The sequence below is a fragment of the Halichoeres trimaculatus genome, unplaced genomic scaffold (assembly GCF_033239565.1).
Source record: "Halichoeres trimaculatus isolate MK-OKI-2021-1 unplaced genomic scaffold, fHalTri1.1 fHalTri1_scaffold_17, whole genome shotgun sequence".
NCBI lineage: Eukaryota > Metazoa > Chordata > Actinopteri > Labriformes > Labridae > Halichoeres > Halichoeres trimaculatus.
Window position 1 is genome coordinate 23,356,831 of NW_027437195.1, and position 22,139 is coordinate 23,378,969.

The 22,139-nt window shown below is 41.4% G+C and overlaps 1 protein-coding gene across 1 annotated transcript; it reads left to right on the top strand.

Moving 5' to 3' along the window:
• Nucleotides 1-245: 245 nt before the first annotated feature.
• Nucleotides 246-22,133, top strand: tmem229b (transmembrane protein 229B). Its single transcript, XM_074692846.1, has 2 exons — nt 246-517; nt 18,683-22,133. Exon 2 carries the CDS (start codon nt 18,726-18,728, stop codon nt 19,332-19,334), a length of 609 nt encoding a protein of 202 aa, XP_074548947.1. The 5' UTR covers nt 246-517; nt 18,683-18,725; the 3' UTR covers nt 19,335-22,133.
• Nucleotides 22,134-22,139: the final 6 nt, after the last annotated feature.

A 22,139-nucleotide genomic window follows, 5' to 3' on the forward strand; every position in this document is an offset into this window, starting at 1 on the left:
AGGTGCTGTTTTCGGTCGTTTTATTTAGGCTACAGCGTCAGCGAGCTAACAAGCTGCGTAAGCTAACGTTCGGTGTTGTGACGAACGTTGAATCATGTTGAATGTGACTCAGTTCATTTCTAAATGCCCTTATAAGTAATGAAAACCTAATTTTACAGTTAAACAATAGTGTTACAATGAGTCACTACATTTCTACTGAACCGTTTTATGTAGCTAAACCTGTTTGTCCATCCTACGAATTCACAATAACTGACTCAACGTCTTCGGTGAGCAAAGGGTTAACCAAAGATGCAAGAGGTGCGTGAGTCTGACTGAGCATGTGCTGCCGCTGCCGCTGCTGCAGTGAAGTAAAATGTGTCAATTTCCACTCGGACAGCAGAGACACCGTGGAGGGAAAGCCGGGGACAGCAGACGAACTACAGACGGACAACGCGACATCCTGGACGACCTGACCGGGGGATGTGCTTGATACGCCGGCGTGTGTGCTGAGGGAGACACCGCAGAGCTCAATCTGGAGGTAAATTAAAAAACTGCACTGAGGATGATTCATGTCCGTCTGCTCAGCGACATGTAGCCAACACGTTGGGCTGTAGGAAGCATGTCTGTTGAAAATAACAACATATTTGTTTGTTTCGATGCGTAAGCTTCTGCATTTCGCCTTCCATTTGTATTATTTTTTATTTTTTAATGAAGGTTTGCTTGTAAGTTGGTGGCTCTGCAACTGTTTTTTCTTCAACGTGTCCTAATTTGACCACACTGCACACTGACTTAAATGTTGAACACTTTATTGAAACACACAATGCATTCCTCTTTATTCGGCATGTGTTGTCTGTTTAAGTTAGGCTCCTGTACACCTGTTCAAATACAGACAGGACATGCAGTGACAGCTCAGCAGGAAGACCGTCGCATTGAGTGTATGCACCGCACTCTCTCATGTGGGTTTCAGCAACTGGTTTAAGAAATAAAGTGTTATCAAAATAGTCACGTTGTTTAATTTTTGAGGTGCTTTATTCGTTGTATTTGTTGAGGGTAACTGCACCGCACTGCTCAGTAGGAAGGAGGCGTGATGCTGCAGCGGAGTCCCAGCAGCCGGGCCTGCGCACTGGCCCGTAGTTTCCAGGGACAAAATAAGATGACTTTGGCCATGTAGCGTAATTACAACCCATGGAGTTTATCTGCACAGCCGATTGACTTCTGCCATGATTAAATGTCGTCCTTATGGTCACATTAATGAATGCTTGTGTAGCAGTTGTACTTTTCAACGACTATGGGTTGGATTTTGAAAATCTTCATTGATTTATTCCATATAAGGCCTGCAGCTCACTATTATTTGGGGTGAGATAATCCCCGTTGCTGCCTGTGTAGCCTATATTCTCTTTCAGCTTTACAGTGCTGGTATTGACATTTTGGACCTATTTTTAACCCACACGCAATCCTTTACAGCGAGGAATCCCCATGACAGGAAAAAACACTGCTCAATAAAAAGCCACATCAGCTGTGAGGACATAAGCTCTATGTTTCTGCTGTATTAAGCACCAGCCTTTAATATGCTGTTATTAACAGATTCCTGTTATTACAGACCATATATGGTATGTTTGAAACTGGTTGGTTGAAGGCACATAAAAGGTCAACTTGAGGTAGAGGAGAGTTTGTCCAAAAATGCACCACATGTATTACGGGAGAAGTAAGGCAAGGATCACAAATCATACTCCAAAATTGGATATATTTCTGTATTTGCAGTGAGATTTCACTTAATGACTAAGTAGTTCAATCTCTATTTGAATGTCCTTAAATGTTCTGTTCAGTTGAGCTTTTGGCCTTTGGAGGGGTATCTCTCTTCTAAAAGTGGCTTATTCTTTCAGCTTAAGATGAAAAAAAGGTTTGCTTGTCTTTACATGACAGTATGCTGACACTACAGTGGTGTTACTGTCCCTCAAGGCAACACAGAAGTGACAGCTCCAACTAACATAAACATTGCATTCTGTGTGACATCCGCCATGCCTGAGTTCAGTTATAAATAAAATATGTGACTTGCTGCTTGGCTTGATATAATTCTGTGTTCACAGATTGGCCCCTTCCATTAACTGAGCATTAAAGTAGATGGCTCTTACCGCTGTGAGATGTGAAGTCAAGATATAGCCTTTAAGAGCGCTGACACATGTTGAGCTGATGGCAACCAAAACAAAATTTTACCAACCCACAACATGTCAACAACCCCTCAGGTGGGTACAGTCCACAGCAGAACAGGTTCGTACATTGATACTAAGTTGAATGACTCTTGTGTTGGTTTGTGTTGTCCTCTCTGGTTTGGCGAACTCAGATTGCATGGCTAGACTGACACATAAGGGTTCGGCAACAGTGGAGCTCAGTGATGGCTAGCGTGAATGACGAGATGACAGATTACTTTATTTCCTATCACTTATCATTTTAAAAATGCCCAGATCCTCTCTGTTCAGTACTTAAGATCGAGATATGGACATCCCAAATTCCAACTATGTAGTTTTACCCATGTTCCGTGTTTACGTATGGAAGGCAGGGTCCTTGACCTACTGCAGCCAGGCAGAAGGGGGAGCTCTGAAGCATTCGGCTTCACCGTCAGTACACATGTATGGTGTCCATTTAAATTATATGACTGAGAGGATAGACTTTAAGACCTGTACTGCAGCCAGTCAACAGGGGGAGCTCTAAAAGTCCAGGCTTCTCACAGAATGTTTGTCGTTCTATTTTTTGTTTAACATAATTGTACATGTTGTTTGACAAAATGCTGTGATAGCCTTCATGATCATGCGTGTTACCGTTAAGGCAGGCCCTTAGATGGTCAAGTCAGGGAAATACCTATCTGTTTGGCCCCATTACACAGAGGCCTTAGACTCCAGGTTGCAACTGTTTGTTGCGCAAAGGGATGGGACCAAATTAGGTACTTTTATAGTCACCGACCAAATTCAGTCAAAAGCACCGGGTACCGATTCACGTAAAATCAACAGGTACCATGTTTAGGTACCTAAACGCATCCTTGTGATTGTGAGGGACAGAATGAGTAGGTGGTTTTCTATGCTGGACATGAACACAGCATTGAAAGGTTATATATTGAAGAGGAAATATGTTAAATTGAAAAAAAAAAGAGATTTTATTATTAAATGAATTTATATTTTTTTACCACATGAACACAAAAATAGTACCAAAAATTGGTACCGTTGAGTACCCATACCTATTGCCAGGTACTGGGAATCAGTGCCGTATCGTTTCAGATGTGAAAGGTACCCATCCCTAGCTGTGTAACATACCCAAGATGTGTTAGATTATTCCTTTTTTGTTACAATGCTTGGCAACTAAAACCTTATACAGTTGGGAAGCCTGTTTATTTCTTTTTAAATGGTGATACATTTGTTGGGAACATGCAGCAAAAGCAGAGTAAGATGTTTGGCATTGGCAGAGAAGATTTGGCCAATTTGCACAAACTGCGTGACTTGTGCGAGGTTTGTTTCCCCCACATTCTTGTTTTGGGTCAGTTGTCCTATCTAATAAAGTGGCAAAAATCTCTCCCATCTGACCCATACATCTTTTTGAATACATATATTTACAGTAAATAACTGCATATTTTATGTCTATGTAGTACAAAACATCTAGTTTGGGAGGCAGCCCAGTTCAGCAGAACATTTCTGATTTTCAAAACTGAAAGGTTAATTCAGGTTGCAATTATCAGACTTGATGTTTGTTGAAATGCGACCTGATAATGAGATAAAGTGACCGAAAACAAGTCAGTAAAAATGTGTCAGGGATATGTTCATTCATTATGAAAACTCATCTGAAGATACACCTCCATCTGTCCATTTGTCTTAGAGTTAACTGAAAATGAAACTGTTTTAGATGCTAAATATTTAACTGGGCTAACAGCAGGTGACTGTTCAGCTCAAAACGTCCTTTGTTTGTCAAAGATCTCTGTACCCAAAACCTTTGCAGAGCAGCCAGCATCAATTATGCATCGTCAACGATTGATTATAAAGCTTCTTTGTCTGATAACAGATTAACATGCGCATGCATCCCTCCATTAGAGGCATTACTCTCCTCTGCACCATGATGACCATGTCAGTAAATCTCCTGCTTTCTCTGTAGCTGCTCCAAGATTTCTAATCTATGGGGCATGACCCACATGCTATTGAGGACAGGGGGCTTAGCTCCCATGTCTTAGGGTCTTTCATTAAACTGCAAAGAGCTGTGATGAGTGTGTGAGGGGGCTGAGAAAGGAGATGCTAGAGTGTAAGAGGAGACGCTTACAGAAAGGGTTTGAACCTTAAAAAAGTGGTTTTTAAAGGTGAATTTGTGGATTCCTGTTGATTCATGGAGTGACACTTAGCTGCAAAGGAGACCAGGTAGCAGAAGACCCCCACAAACCTAGCTCAGCAGTTCATACATGTATTATTCAACAGATTAGATAAAGGTCAGAATGGATTGCAGCACAGAGCCAATGTCAAGGCACCATTAGGAACATGATAATCTGACCTCTTTGGGATCAATCTCATACGACTGTTCAATACCTAAGATGGTTATTTAGTCCATTTAATGGTTGCTGTAGCAGTCTCTTATTCTGTCTGCAGGAATACGTTGTTTTGGCATTGCAAGACTATATAAAACACAAACAGCTGACACATTAGCTTCTTTTGTCTGCGTTTAATTAAAAAAGCCACCCAGAGGATCCCTACAGACAAATATACAGAAGCTGTCATCTTCTCACTGATACTTCGTCCTGCTGTTTGAGTTAATATAGGACCTTAATCAGTGATGGATGGGTGCATCTCTTGGCACCATACGAAAGAGTGAACAGACACCACACCATGTACCATGAGCCAGGGATACGTCAAGGTGAAAATGACAAAGAGGTTTTGTTCGATATGTGATACCCAGCATCAGCAGAAAGAGAGGTTTTAAGCATTTGTGTTTCAATAAGAGGAGGAAAAGTTCAGGAAGGGGCCCCCAACGTTTGACCCCTCGTGCCAGTTTTTGAGCGCCGTTTCCGATTCTGTTTCTGACTCCTGAACTTTCCAATCCTGACGATCAGACAGTCACTCCCCGTGCTTTGATCAGTGAGCTGTGTAGGGGTAAAATGAGTGACATGGTTTCAACTTCACCCTGTAGCCCTGTTTTTTGATTCTTCACTTTGACTATTTCTGTCACTTCTCATGCCAACAAATGAGTGCAACACTGAAAGCGACTTCAAGAGAGCTTTTTTGAAAGAGAGGCCCCCCTCCCATCCCTGATGTCCTCATGCTTTTTCCCCCTCTGCCTCTCAGAGCGGCCATTCAGAACAACTTTAAACACTTTTGACCCACTTCTCATCTAGTCTAGTTTCCTAGTTGTCCTCAAACTCTTCCCTCCATATGAACAGCTTTGGTTCACTCGGTCTTTCTTCTGATGTTGTTTTTTTCCCATCATTCCTGTTGATAACACCTAAAGCCTTTAGTGATGCTAGTATTTTATTCAAATAAAACAATAAAATTGACCCTGTGAGGAATAATACGTAGACATAATACTTTTTTTTTTTACAAATGTTAACCAGTTTGTATGAATGACAGCTAAATGTGCTCTGTAACTGAATTATTGGAAAGCGATGAAAGAGGGATTTGTGACGGAGGGTAAGAACCACAGTTAAGAAAAAGATGGTTTAAATTGAAAAAATATAGAGTCTAAATTCATAATGCAATTGAGATTTCTTAAAATGAAAAGTCCATTTTAAATAAATTGAATCATTATTTATGTGACATAAATACACTGCCTGGCCAAAAAAAAAAAAAAGTTGCCTCCAAAAAAAGGGTCACACACTTTAATATTGCTTAAATGATTGGACCACCTTTAGCTTTGATTACAGCACACATTTGCTGTAGCATTGTTTCAATAAGCTTCTGCAGTGTGACTAGATTTATTTCCAACCAGTGCTGCATTAATTTTTCACCAAGATCTTGCATTGATGATGGTAGAGTCCAACTGCTGTGCAAAGCCTTCTCCAGCACATCCCAAAGATCCTCAATGGGGTTGAAGTCTGGACTCTGTGGTGGCCAATCCAAGTGTGAAAATGATGTCTCATGCTCCCTGAACCACTCTTTTACAATCTGAGCCCAATGAATCCTGGCGTTGTCATCTTGGAATATGGCCGTGCCACCAGGGAAGAAAAAACACCATTGATGGAATAACCTGGTCATTCAGTATCTTCAGGTAGTCAGCTGACTTCATTCTTTGAGCACAGACTGTTGCTGAACCTAGACCTGACCAACTGCAGAAACCCCAGATCATAGCACTGCCCCCACAGGCTTGGACAGTAGACACTAGGCATGATGGGTGATCACTTCATCTGCCTCTCTTCTTACCCTGATGGCCCATCATTCTGGAACAGGGTCAGTCTGGACTCATCAGACCACATGACCTTCTTCCAATCTTTATGCTCCCTAGCAAACTGAAGCCTTTATTTTACAGTCAGCCTCATTGGTAGTGGTTTTCTTAAGCCTACACAGCTGTTAAGTCCCAATCCTTTGAGTTCCCTTCACATTGTATGTGTGGAAATGTGCTTACGTTGACTATGAAAAATAGCCCTGGCTCTCTACAGTTGCTTTTGTTTAATTTGATTTCACCTAAAGTCTTGATCGCCGATCACGATCGTTCAGGATTTTTTTCTGGCCACATTTCTTCCCCGAAGACGATGGGTTCCCACTATCCTTCCAATTTTTAATAATGCATCGGACAGTTCATGACCCAATTTTAGTTGTTTCTGCTATCTCCTTGGGTATTTTCTCTGCTTGATGCATGCCAATGGTTTGACCCTTCTCGAATAAACTAACATCTTTTCCACAACGATGGGATGTGTCTTTTACATGGTTATTTAAGAAAGGAGAAGCAACTCATTGCCCCGCTTGAGGTTAATTAACTTGTTGCCAGCTGAAAGATAATCATCCATGCAGTAATTATCCAATAGGAGGCTCGTACCTATTTGCTTAGTTAAACCCAGGTGGCGCCTTTTTCTGTCAGGCACTGTGTATCTAATGTTTAGAGAATAAAGTTAATTTTGCATGTTTTAAGTTGTAATGTAATGAGTATGAAGATGAAATGTGCAAAAAAAGTTTGAATCCGGTAAACAGTTGTTATGTAAGGATAACAAAGGTGTGACATTATGAGTAAAAAGTTAAAAGGTTAGGATAATAAAGTGTTAACATTTGGGGTGAAAAGTCGTAATATAAGGAACAAAGTGGTTATGCGACGAGAAGAAGTTGTAATGTTAGGAGAAAAAAAACTCAGAATGATAGGATATCAGAGTTGTGATGTTTTGAGTATAAAGTCTTAATGTTGCAAGGGTAAAGTGGTAATTAAATGTGTTAAAAATCATAGTATCATGTGTGTACTGTCATAATGTTTTAGGATTAAGGTGGTAAAGTTATGAGATTACATGAGTGGTTACATTTTGACTTAACTCTGATCAGTTTTCTTGTTTGTGTGTATATGATGAGGACTTTCTGATTGATGTTGAGTTATGACCTTTACAGTTAATTTACTTTTTAACACGGTGAAACAAATCTTATTATGTCCTATAGAAACTTTTTCCTCCTCTGCACAATGTCAGGGATAGAGAGCGTTGAAAAAGTCAGGCTCCATTTCTTCCGCATCAAGCAGTCTTTTGTACATGAAGCCTTCAGAGTGCAGCTCGTACCCCTGTGTTTACACCGAGCCCTCCCCTCTCCGCTCTGCTTCTGTTGTTCAGACGTTCACCTTGCGGATACAGAGAGGATGCCTACTGTAAAGTTATACGAGCCTCTGTTGGCTGAGCTGCGTCCTGGCTTTTAGTGTGAGCCCTGGCGGCGTCTTTTCAGCTCTATCAAAAGACTTTTTGTTTGTTATACTCAGATGCTTCATGTTTCCTGAGGGAAGCTGTGGATGAGAGTCCTTGTCAGATGCTCTAACGCTACAGTGTGAAATAAGTCAAATGTGTGAATAACTCTTGAAAGGGGCGAACTGTGGTACACGTTAATAGCTTAGTAAGAAGTTCACTAAGTGTTGTTGAATTAAACAGACTGAATCTAAAAAGGCACAGAAGACAGAATTTCTCTATTTTTGAACTTATCCAGAATATAAATTACTTTAGTATGATCTCCTCTCATGAATACAGCAGCATGATACTGTCAGCATGATTACAGAGGAAGCCCCTCACTGTTACAGCCAGGCTTTTGGTCTTGACTTGAAGCTTTGTTTATTCAAAGCAGGTTTTGTCTCTAAAGGGAAATACAGCTGTGCGTGTTGCCTGTGCTTCTGGCTGCAGAAGGAGACATGTGATACAGCTTAGGGTTAGAGCCAGCTTGCTGTTTCCGAGCTAATTGACCTGTCTTTTTGATTGATTGGGATCCATTTGGTCCGCGCTGCCTCAGAAAATTCTCCTGCTCTCTCAACCTTTGTCCTGTCTGTCTTTCAAGCCTTTCCCCCACTTGACAAAAAAAAAAAAAAACACTCATCACTTTTCCAATCGCTTCCACATCACAAACACAGGGAAGCAGAATTGATCAGGCCTGATAAGTGCTCACTTTGGATGTTTTCAGCACTACAGCTACTTTAATATATTATTTATGCATCACAGTTTTAAAATCACTGATGCTCACTCTGTTCTGCACTTTTGGGGGTCTTTGCTGATGCTCTCCCTGCCTTGGTTTTTCATGTTCTGTTTCCAGTCTTAGCAATGAAACTCCTGAAAAATAGATTTTTTAATCAAAATGAGTTAAAATACACGAGTATAATGTATTCACATGAAAGAGAGGGGAAGTGTGCTCTACCTACCACAGGCTTTGACATTTCACCTAGGCATGTGGAAGGGCAGGGAGCTCCCATAACAGCCTTAGTCCTACTTTAATGTTATACTTCCTTTCAGCAGACTGTCTGCTACAATTTGGTGTTAGTTGCAGGTTTGTAAAATAATTTGTTACCTGACAGTGTTGAAAATTGTGATGACCCAGTACATATTTCATATTCCAGATCTTAGTATCCAGAATATTACCAGGATCTGGATCGTACTTTTACATCTGTCAGAAATTATCATGACTTTGTGTTGTATTCTTTTGCAGTTGTGGAGTCATATACACATATGGTGAAAACGTTCCTATCTCACGATGATAATGAATCCTTTAAAGAAATCCTTGATCCAGACGGTGATCCGGATCACCTCCAAAATTTAAATACTTTTTCCTTATCCCATTTTGAACAATACCTGAGAATTTCATCAAGATCTGTTTCTTACTTTTTAAGTTATGTTGTTCACAAACAAACAGACAAACTCCCAAAAACATAACCTCCTTAGTGGGAATTATTTTGGGAAGAGAAGCAGATTTTCAGATACTTCTTGAATTTTCAGTCATCAGTCATCTTCCTATCAAATAACCGTGAACAGCTTTTAAGCAGTCCCAGCTCAGGAATATAGTGTACAAAACAGAAATATTAGCCTCAGGACAGATGCCACTGCAAGGACATGTGTTTCTGCCTGCTGGTGATGATGAAGCTGAGCACAGGTCACCTTGGTCACTGGCACTAAACTGCATCGGATGCTGCTCATTGGATACTGCCAGTTTATATACACTATACTGCATCCTCCCAAAGTGACCTTCCAAAAGTCTGCATAGGCCCGGGATCTGTGCCACGGGCCAAGCCAGAGACACAGTACATGAACAGGGATTATGTCATGATGAGAGGTCAGGGCGGGTTAGCTTTCTGATTTAATCACAGTGTCAGAGTTCACAGCTGTCAGCAGGCTGTCAGCTCAGGAAAAGCATGTCTTTGTTTTGATTTTTTTTTTATTTAACTTCACCGGCTTCAGCATTGATTTTTTTTTTGTCACGCTCATCTTTGTTTACCTGCTGTCAGAAGAGCGTCTCACCGACAGACCTGTCTCTCTGTTCAAAGCTTGTTCAAACACTCCCCCTCTCTGCTCGCTCCTCTTTGTGTTTCATTTGAAAGCACACGCTCAGTTGGTGTCTTCCCTCTGTGTCCTCAGACAAACCTCCAGCGCTCCATGGTTAGACTTCCCTCCCTCGCAGTTCAGACGGCCCCCTGCCTGTGCTGTGTCTCCCCGTGGTCACTGAGAGGGTTACAAAGCAGGCAGCTCCATCACATTTGCCATGCCGATCGCCATCACACTGTGCTGTCCTGTTGCGGGGTTCAATAGCGTGCGGTGGTGAAGCGGGTCACCACAGCAAGAGCTGGCAGGATCCTTGTCGATCGATACTTTGGGCCGATGAGGGGGCCTGTGGGGTGGTGGGCGGTATCCTCCAACAGCTGCAGAATCAAACAAAACCCGGTGTGTGAACTGTGTCATGCTGAGGCTACAAGTCAATAAAAAATGCTGAAACACACACAGAAAGGGTACACAAGGGCTTCCTGGAGGCTTTGGGTCTAAAGATGCTGACTGTGTTATATCAGCGACCCCTGTTTGAGTCCAAGACAGGGATTTACGTTTTATTTCAATTAAGATCTCTCTCTCTTCATTTCCTGACAGCTACATCCCTAATCAAGGCAAAAATAGTCACAAAAGGGATCCTGAGGGGCAAAAAGTCAGAATAAATTGATCTAAAATGTCAACACTGAGTGTGATGACTCAATATTCAAGTCAGTGCCAAAAATATGTTGTTTACATACTACTACTCACACAAGTAATCACGAGCTCAGCTCTAAATCTGAAGATAACCCTGATTTATTTCACTTGATGATAAGACGACAACAAAGCTTTTTCAAAAGCCAGAGATGAGCCGATGGAGAGGAAATCTAATCAGTCTGATCTAGTCATATCACCAATTTATAAAGACTACTTTTGTTCATCTTAAAATATCAAATGAATTCAAGCTGCAAGCAGCGTTGGATGGGTCCTCCCACTCTTGCCTGTCCCTCACGTCGGTCTGTCATGACCGTTTCACCTCCAATGTCAAGATTTCATCCCTTTATAGTGTGTGTTTGTGTGTGTGTGAAAAACATAGCATTTTCCCTCCTTCAGTGAGTCACATGACCAGCTGCACGGAACTCCTAATCAGTGTGACATCATCCCCATCTGCTGCAGTAGGAGTAAAATTCACAAAAGTTTCGGAAACAACTCTTTATAGATGCCACAACTTTACCCGAATTGCTGTGAAAATATGATAATTTGTAGGAAATTTTGTAAGGAATACATCCATGAAGTTTTTAAAACTGTACCTGTTTTACTTTTTTGTCCAGAGGCCCAAATGCGGCAGCTTGCGTTAAGCTGAAGGCTTCTGTCCCATTGATTCTAATGGGGGGAGCTGAGAGGGCTTCTTTGGAGTTCACTGACTTTAGCTGCGTTTCCACCAAGCAAACCGGTTCAGTTCGGTTTAACTCGGTACAGCGTGCATTTTGTGGCGTTTCCGCTGACTTATCCCGGGACAGATCCCCAGAAACCGAGACGAGCCGTCCCACTTTTTGGGACCCTTTCGTATGGGTGCCAGACTAAACCAATACGCTCTCGGAAGGTGGAGCTACAACACTGCAGACCGTTGATTGGTCACAAGTGAATCATCACTTACCCCAACAGCGGCTGCATTTTTCCTGGCAGCACACAGAACTTTCTGAAATAAAGCTTGATTGCACTTTGCAACAAAGAGCCACATGCCAATCACAGAGAGGACGAAATGCTGGATGTCTTCCATCCATGCTCTTTGTTTACTGTGTTGCGAGTTCCTTCTTCGTTGGATTTATTAGAGGGGTAAACTGTTAGACAGCTGCGGCTTTTGGTGTCCGGCTTACACACTGCCTACCACGAGAGGGCACAGTTTGCTGTGAAAACGCGAACGGGATCGGGCTTAACTGTACCAAACCATGCCAAACTGTACTGAACCGAACCAGACTGCTTGGTGGAAACGCAGCTTTTTAGTGCTCGTCATTGAGAAACCGGGTCCGAAACGTCAAAATCCCTTACAACTTTTTTAAAGCAGGGTCTACTTTGTCATCAAAGCAAACTTCAAGCAGATACCACTTATGGTTTCCAAGGAGATAATTTTTGTATAACAGGCAAAAAATGTGGAAAAGTTCCTTAGGGCAAGGACTCTAAATTTAAGTATGGCTATTTCCTGGACGCTCCCTGTCCTTTCATATACCTACATGGAATGCAAAACCCTGAAGTGGGAAGAGCACACCTGTCCTGTCTTTTATGTTGATGCCTTAAAGGCCAAGGCAGGGAGATCAGCAGCAAAGACTCCAAGACAACATCAGTAACAAGACATATGACACTGGTATTAATTTTCATTTCCTGTGTTCTCAAACCACATTTCAAACCTCAGCCATTTCAGTAACAAAAAGGATCTTCTGTGGTTTCCCTTCCCCCACGTTCACTTAGTCAGAGTATTAATGTGTTAAAAGTGAAATCACTCATTTTTCTGAGCCAGACTCTCAGAAAACCTGTTTGTTCTGTTACAACACGCTCACTTTCTCGTGACATCACCAACAATCTGAAGAATTCCTTGTTGTGTAAGCCGACCTGCTTTGTTTACATGTCAAATGAAGCACTGCGATCCAGAAAGGCAGCTAAACTTCTTATGCAGGCATTATAATAAGCCTGGTGAGGAGGGGAGGGGGCACACTGGCAAGGCACAAAAATCCTGGCACGTCTAAGAAAAACAAACTCATGTCACAGTAATCAACAAATCCATTTATCATACGGTAAATATTGATATGGCAACGTAAAGGATCATCAGCCTGAAAAGCCTGTCATCAAAAGAATAACATAGCTTTCTCAACACTTCTCTTTCACAGTTTAATTCACCATCCCCCTGTTATTAATCCTCATGGCGGCGCTAAAGTCGTTAATTTTAGGTATATCTTGTAATCAAATATCATACTGTGAAATAATTGAGATTCAAACTTACAGAATAATGTAAAGTAAGGAAATGTTTAGACAATAGTCTGATTGAAGGGAAATTTATGTAGCACAGCTAAACCAAAAACCAACCTCAAAAAATATGAAGCCTATTTGGAAGCTCTGAAAACTGCAGTTCTCCAAGTGTCCACTTGAGGCTGGCTGAAGAATAACCACAAACCACATACACTTGAAGCCAAAAGAGCTCATTTTTACAGCAAAATAAACACATTTTAAGTCTGGTTCAAAAAATGTTTTGGGTCTGGAAAGTTCATTTCTGTAACTGTATGGGGTGTTATTTTTGCATTTGTTAAACTTACAAGTTTAACGTCAATAACGGGAATGAACCTCGATCAATGATAGACTTCAAAATCTGTTTCAGAAACAAATGTGATGACTATGTCCATGTGTTGTACACACTATGGGCTCAACATGGGATCAAAGCGTCTGTTTGTAAACTGTGAAAATGAGTTTCAGAGTGTGGTGAACAATAGCAGAGCTAGCACTATTAGCCTTTGGTCCTTGTTGCTCAACAGCAATGCTTGTGGTTGTGTGGTTATATTCCAGTTTAACCAGACTCAACTTATAAACAGCTTTATCTCCATTCCCAAGATAAAAATACATCCGAACCAGGACAAGTTGCCAGCTGTCATCTGTGCGACAGCTTTGGCTAGTGGCAGGTGGCTGCCTTACAGCTAAGACACAAGATTTGACAGGCAATTTGGGCCAACAAATTTAGAAATGAGTTGAACTAACTTGTATTTCTTGTGTGAACGACCAAGTGGTGACATTTTAACCTTCAGTTAGCTAAAAATCCCAAGATATTTTTGCTATCATAGGTGTTGTTTTTTTGCCCTGTCATTACCAAAATTATTAAAATAATGGCAATGGAAGATGAACACATGATGAAGATGAGAACCTTAAAAAAGCACAGACTGAGTTTTGGTTGATTTTCAGCAGCAGATGAGTCTCTACCATGTCAGCTTTTCTCTGAAATCTCCTCTCCTACCTTCCTACTGCATTCCATATTTGTCATCATTAGCAGCTTAGTGGGCATGTGAGTGCTGAACAAATGGTGTCCGTGCAGGCGATGGAGAAACCGGGCGGGGGGGAACCGAGCTGTGAAGAAGAGAGGGGAAAGTTGTGATGATGTTGAGGAGAAGGGCACACCAGGTAACTTACAGAGGGAGCGCTTTGATCTTTGACAGCTGTGCTTTGGTACAGATCAAAGGTTGTTTATGTATGCTTATCTGTTTACTTTCTTAAGCCTGAAAGAAATTAGGAACTTCCATCTGTTAGATTTAAGGATAGAGGCAGCTTTTAGCTTTGCTTAGCTTAGCATAAAGGCTGACAATAAGGGGAACAGCTAACTTGTCCTTCATTTTTGTGTGTATGAATCCCAGAATGTCTTCTTGCTCAATTCACGCAAATCAGTTGCTTCATATGAACAATCAGTCAGTTGGTATCAAGTAAGGATGACCTTGACCTGATGCATGATGAAGTCAGCTATGCTAGTTGGTGTAGTGCTAACTTGCTGGTAATGCCAATAGCTGGAGCCAAGGTTTTCACAACATAGTACATGTTGTGACCCTCTCTTTCATCCCACAAAAAAAAAAAAAAACAGTGTCACAAAGGTCAAGGAATGCTGAAAGCAATTCAGTTTATCAGATGAATGAACCTCAAACTGTCACGTCACTAGAGGATCTCCATACTGTAGAGCAAGTAGAGCACTGAATGTGTCACAAATTTACATTTAACTTGCTGCGTTCCTGCAATTTACGCCATGCTTTTTGTGTCATTTGTATTATAAAGTGTAGGGCTAGCTGCTAGCAGCTACTTACTAGTGGCTATCTGTTCAGGGCTATCTGCAAGTGGCTACCTGCTCATGGTTGTCTGCTAGTGGCAACTTACTAGTGGCTACCTGCTACTGGCTACCTGCTCATGGCTGTCTGCTAGCAGCTACTTACTAGTGGCTATCTGCTCGTGGCTACTTGCAAGTGGCTACTTGCAAGTGGCTACCTGCTAGCGGCTACCTGGTAGGGGCTACCTGTTCAGGGCTATCTGCAAGTGGCTACCTGTTAGCGGCTACCTGGTAGGGGCTACCTGTTCAGGGCTATCTGCAAGTGGCTACCTGCTCATGGCTGTCTGCTAGTGGCTACCTGCTCATGGCTGTCTGCTAGTGGCTACCTGCTCATGGCTATCTGATAGCAGTTACTTACTAGTGGCTGTCTGCTTGCAGCTTCTTGCAAGTGGCTACCTGCTAGCGGCTACCTGTCAGCAGTTTTTTTTATTTCATCACAACAAAGCTAGCATAGCTGTTTTGCATGTTTATAATCAGGCTACAAGATACTGGTAGCTCTTTCATGTAGTAGTCCACAACAGCACAATTATAAAGCTCCACTAAATTCACATATTTCTACTTTTATATCAACCTTACAGCTGCACAATTCTACTCTACAAAAACTGAAACATTTTATTTTAAGTTAAATTATTATATTAGAGCTAACATGCACCACATTTAGCTGACAAGTCCAGGAAAAATCAACTTTTTTTAGTTTCTTGTCTTAATATATTATTCTCGTGACAAGAAAAAAAACAAGGACATTTTTCTGACCCCATATGTTGGTTTGTTTTATCAATTGAGGTTTCATTTTTGTCTTTTAATGTCTTGAAATGAGACATTTCTCTTAACTTGTATCTTCTTCCAGTGCCAGGATCTTTATGGCAACACATACAAGGTTAGGACCATCACACTTTGAGCCAGTGATATGAAAAGGGTGAATGTTTTCATCCAACTCAGTGAGAAGCAAACAAACATTCCCTCCCAAAACCTGTAATTGTTCCTGAGAATTGAATGTGGAAAAATTAGGGTTATCAGGATAGTTATACTCTATAATCTCTTTGGAAGTCCACTTAGCACGGTTTACTGTAATGTCAACTAATCCTCTCTGATTTGATCTAATGAAGCCATTTTACAGCATCAGGTTACAAAGATTACTGAAAATCTTTCCAAAACAGTTTGACTCTGAGCCGCTTGAACAGCTGAGAAGAGAGTTTCCCAGGAAGGCACTGGAAAAAAAAGGTATAAAGGGTTTTGTGGGGTCAGTTGGTCCATTACTGTGGCCCACTTCCTCACATGAAACCCTTGTTCCTTGTTTGGAAGAAATGTGCTAATCCCCATGGGCCCTCTCTGGGCCCCAGCCAGCTTTTGAAGACAAAAAGAGCAGGAAAAAATCAGCTTTTGTTCTTCAAACAAGCTTTTGTGCTGGTAACCTCTCACTCACTGTGGCTGTCTTTTACAGAGCGGTTATGAAGCATTGTATGATGGTTGTTATTATGGCACAGTTTCCTCTGGAGGTATTGTATAGTCGACGACACACACTCAGTGGTCTCCTTGACTTTGTGGTCTTTGAACTTCTCTGTATGATGCTGTTTGCCTTGAGTGTTTTTTATTAGCCACGCTGTGTGATAAATGGAGAAGAGGAAGGATCCAGCCCTGCGTGGGCCTCCTGACACCTGATACTGAAGCTTGTGTGCGTCAAGCTGCGGGATTTGGAAAAAGAGCACATGATGTAGGCAGTCAGATGATAAAGCTATACCTTACATAAGAAAACCCCCTCAGTCAGTCAGTCAGTCCACTGAGGGAAGGCCTCGGACTTTAAGAGCTCTGGCTCCAGTTTCATCCTTCTGATGTCAGCTGAGTGTTTTATTGCCATGTCCTTAATTGAACTTTGGCTTAGCGCGCTCCGCAATTAAAGCTGTAATCCTTAAGATTGCAGCTCTGGTTGATTAGGAAATACCCCGGCTTACTGAGCAATAAAGTGCAAAAATCAAACATGTTGGGCGCAAGATTTGGAATGAAAGTCACTGTGTAAATAACTCTACGGATAGTTTCATTACATTAGAATTGGTGAGAACTAATTTGATCCTTTAAAAACTATGAAATTGTGAGGATGAGATATTTGAATCCTCTTAAATCTGGTTAATACAATTGTTGCACTGCAGCACTTTAAGATAACACTCTTTCTCTTTCCACTCTTTCAGCTGATTTCATCTTAACTTAAGAAAATGCAGCTTATGCAAAATCCACTGCCCACTTGAACTTTCTTTAATCGTGAACTGATTAAAGTATGAATCATCTTGATTTTTTTGTGTGCTTTTGTTGTTTTTTACATAAAGAAACCCGTGTGTTTCTTCGTGCGAGGTTTATGACTTCTGAGCCGCGACGATTTGTTTGTTTAGTCTCCATCTTTTTTCTTAGCAGCAAAACATTTTATGCTGCATTGCTCAAGTAGTTTGTTGCATGTCAACATCACACACTGAGAGGAATCAACACATGCACACCAATTTGCACTTAACAGCACAACAAAGCTTTTTGTAAGGCTCAGAACTCTCTTTTAGTATGAAACAAAAGACAGGCTGTAAAAAAAATGTTTTGATTGACAGTCTTAGTCAGGCTTGACAGTTTATTCTCAATAAAAGTCACCATGTGTTTAAAAAGACAGCTGACTGATTTTGGTGGGAACCAACCACAAATATTCTAGGTTTGAAACAAGCAGCAACCTTCAACTGCGAAAAATGAAGCAAAATGCTGCAGTTCTCCAAGTGTCCACTTGAGGCTGTCTTTGGAAGTAGCATAAACCACATACACACGAATTTAAAAAAAGGTTATTTTTAGCAAAACAAAAAAAATTTACAGCTCATTTCTGTAACAGCACACACACTATACAGGGGTAGGATTCTTTTTTATATAACTTTTCAGTTTGGAAGATATTAATCACAAATTTATCTGAGTGGCAGAGAGGCAACCCTGTTGCTGTAAGTGAGGAGGTCCAAAGCCCACCACCTGAGTTTAGCATTTCCAATATGGCTCCTGACAACATTAGACTTCAAAACTCTCACAGAAACAGAAAGATAATATCACAGAGACTATAAATATTTATTTTGCAGTCTGTTGGCTGGGTTTTATATGGACTCAGTGACATTGATTACCTGCTTTCTTAAATGGTGCTTTCCATTTGTACTTGGAAGTCGGAATTTACGACTGGAACCCCCCAAAGTTGGAATTTCCGACTTGGAAGTTGGAACACCCACACCACTCTTTAGTTCCCAATAAGACATTTCGAGTTCAGGGGTAGACAGTAATTAAAATCCTGTTAAATTCTTTATGTTTTAGAATTCCTGACTAGTGTTTGTCACAAGAAATTAGCCATATAAATAGTGTTATTCGATGTTATTATACAGAAATACTGCTGCAAATTTTCCCAACTTGGCAACTGGAACGCTTAAAATCAGAGATAACATTATTCCCACTCCTGACTTTCCCCCGTTTTAATGGGGGTGGCCACAATGTTGTCAGCTACAGGGTGTGTGTCTGTCAATCCATCTGAGATATAAGTTACAGACTATTTCAAAATTTTTGTTTAAGGCTAAAAACACCTTTGTTTTAACTGTAAAAATCTGCTTTCTTAAACAGATCTTTAAGTGGATTTTGGTACTTTCAGAACCAGCCACAAGTGGACACTCAAGGAACTGCAGTTTTTTCGTACTTCATACTTTCCACTTAAGTTTCATTTGTTACAGCTAGAAGTTGCTGCTCATAGGAATTAAAGTTGGTTTCTCTGAGATAAAGTCATACTGGATTACACAAGGCATCATTTCCTTTAAAATGTGACACAAACACACCATCAGCTGCTGTTCCAAAATAAAGGTGGTTCCTGTCCAACTCAATAATAATTTTAAAAGCGATTTCTGTCATTTACCCTCTTTCCTGTGTGTAATGTTCTTCCTCTCCTGTCTCCACAGAGCTGCGTCTGATTTGCGGATAGAAAAGCAGCATAAAAGCAAGATGGTGACCGTAGAAACCCCAGAGTCCCCCGTGCCTCTGACGGCGCTGTCCCGCTGGTATCTCTACGCCATCCATGGCTACTTCTGCGAGGTCATGTTCACAGCCGCTTGGGAGTTTGTGGTCAACTGCAACTGGAAGTTCCCCGGCGTGACGAGCGTGTGGGCACTCTTCATCTACGGCACCTGCATCCTCATTGTGGAGCAGATGTACCTGAAGCTGCGCGGCCGCTGCCCCGTGCTGCTGCGCTGCATCATCTACACCTTATGGACGTACCTGTGGGAGTTTGGTACTGGGTTCCTCTTGCGCCAGTTCAACGCCTGCCCCTGGGACTACACCGAGTTCCGCTACAACTTCATGGGACTGATCACAGCTGAGTACGCGGTGCCATGGTTCTGTGCCTCCTTCATCGTGGAGCGCCTAGTTATTCGCAAAACATTGCGGCTGCGCTTCCACGAGGGGCCTGAGGACGGGTGGTCAAAGCATCTGTTGGATGCTGGAGGTGGAGGAGGAGGTGGAGGAGGGGCAATAGGACCTGGTGGGGACGGTAGGAGGAGGGAGAGGAGCAGAGGGATGGGGAGTGATGCTAACGGCTACCTTAAAGTAGAATGAGTGTTGAAGAAGGACACACTCAAACCAGCCCAATCGCCCTACGACACCTCTTCCACCTCCGACGCCACTTTCCATAAACCTCCTTCCTTTAACTGTTTTGGGGGGAGGACAAACAGACAGCTGTGTAGACCGGGCTCACGTGCAGAGGTGTGTAGACTATCAAAAAAAAAAAAAAAAAAAAAGCAAGAAAACAAATCCAAGTGGGTCTTAAAAACACCCGAACCACCCTGTGTGCTCTCCACAGAGGCACCATAACTCCATGCTGCTGTGTTTGCTGCATCCCATAATTCCCCCTCCCATTCCCACCCATGTGCCGCTGACCTTGAGGAGATCAGTTTCCTGAATGACCGGGATTAAACTCTCAATTTCTTTTTCTCCCATCGACTGCAAAAAAAAAAAAAAAAAACCTCGGGATTAAAAAAAAAAAGTTGCGGAGATTAGCGTTATCATCCCGCAGAGGGACAAACAGTGATATTTGTTTTTCAAGGGCACCTCAGTCTGTGTGAAAGCAGAATGTTAGCTGCACAGAAGATAAAATAAAAAGTAGCTGCAGCTGTTCTTTTTAAAAATGTACATAATGTCCTTTAGTATTATCCAGAAGTACTGTAGTAATGTAGCTACAAGAAGCTCTTACCGTCCACCCAGAGGCAGCGCGCCATGCGTCTGCTTCCACCATGAAGAATGTTTTTCTGCTGTTAGTGAATACCCACAATGCCTGGTATAGAAAAAGCATGAGAAAGTTGTCTTCCTATATAGTGAACGTTTTTACATTCAGCCGCCACACTGTACGTCTTGTGGGTCAGCCCGCCGCTTGTGTGTGAAGGACGGCTGTGATCCACGGACGGTGCTCCTCCTGACAGCATGCTGACGAGTGAGACACTGAACCTCGAACTGCTCCTGGAGAGCAGGTCACAGCCTTGCATGGCAGCTTCTCCGCCATCAGTGTGTGAATTGGTTGGAGTGTGTACGCGTGTGTGAGTGTGTGTGTAGGCGCCAAATAAATGTAGTCCATTTACAATAATAGCAGGGCTGCGTTTCTGCTCATGGCAGTGATTGTGAGTCATGAGCAGCAGCATAAAGCATCAAACCTCAGTAATTTCCTTTTTATAGTTTCCCATAATCTTTCACTCAGTGTGTGTGTGTGTGTGTGTGTGTGTGTGTGTGTGTGTGTGTGTGTGTGTGTGTGTGTGTTCACATCCATTAGTGTATGCTTTAAGTGTTGTCACACATCTGATGGGGTCATGTAAGCCTCACTTCTTCATTCACTTCATTAGATATGTCATATTTTTCTCATTATATTTGTGTTTTTTTAATTCTTCCACAACATATTAATGTTTTTGTTACTGATGAAATACTACTGACCTTCTCCTCACACTGTACGAGACACTAGTAGTCATTTTTTGCGAGTAATCTGGAGTTTTACTTGAAAATAGAAGAAGCAGTGTCACAGGTTTTGTCTATCAAAGCATTTTTTAAGGTAGTGTCAGTTTTTTGGGGGATTGTCTTGGCTTTCATTGCGTCGAAAGTGCAAAAAAACAAACAAAAAATGATCACAATCCTCATGTTTGGTTAAAATGTAAACTTTATTCCTCTATCCTATCCCTTCCAATGACAATGCCTGAATAATCAACTTAAAAAAACAACTATATAAATGACAACAACAAACTAAAACCAAATATTTAAATATGTTTATAAGACTTTACGATAGTGTTAGATCTGCTTGTTTCAATGGTCTTGATGTCCAAACGTTTGGCCCTCCATGCAGTCAGAAATGTAAACAAACACTGCTTATTTCCTCAAATGTTGTCCATGTTGATCATGTGACTTACTACTTTACAGATATAGACTGCGAACAATTTTCTTACATGCAAAAGTGAGCAGAAAGTTCATGTATATGGATTAAAAAAGAGCCACTGGATATGGTGCTACTGGGTCAAGCATGAAAACAAGATGGACATGACCCCATACACTAATGTGAAGGTACCAGGGGACCGACAGTGAATATGAAAAGGAAGTATGATTGCTCCTGTAGACCATAATGACGTAAAATTGACCACTTCTGCTACAATAAAAAAACATCAGTTACAATAGGATAGAATGCAGAAAATCCATCTAACACTAACGCTTGGCAGGGAGCAATTTATGAGACATAAAATGCTGCCACCCAGTGGCCAGACAAAAAACTGCATCATCAAAAGCCTGAGGAGTTACAGAAGGGGAGGTGGGGGGACTTAGGATAAAAAAGGCAACTTTTGTTTTTATCATTTTTATATTGTACTTTTGGTTTGTGTATGTTTATACCACTCATAAATCAACAGGCTTAAAAGCAATAGAGGCTTCTGACCCAGCAAAGATAATCCAGCTCAAGGCTGTTTAACTTTTCTCTATTTAAAAAAAAATCTACTGAACTACATTATGAGAACTGATATGCAGCTTCCGTCTTTACCCAATTTTGCTGCTTAGATGAGACAAATTACAAGATAATGCAAGAAGTGTATTTGTTCTCTGCAATATGTGAAAGGATGAGTATTAGGTGAGTGTGTATAGTATGTTTTACAGAGACACCTGCTCTGTATGTGTATGTGCATGTAAAGTATGTTAAACTGAACTGATTCTCTGGTTTTTACCTTGAAGCTGCATGTCCTAAAGTTTTCAAACTTTTCTCCCAACTGATTTTATCTGAGTCCTAATTAGACCCATGTACTGTAATGGTTGTTTTTGTTTTTCTATTCAAATGTACAGGTTTCTAGTGAAATAACCGTACTATATATCACTAACTTTGATTATGTTCCATGTATGATTTAT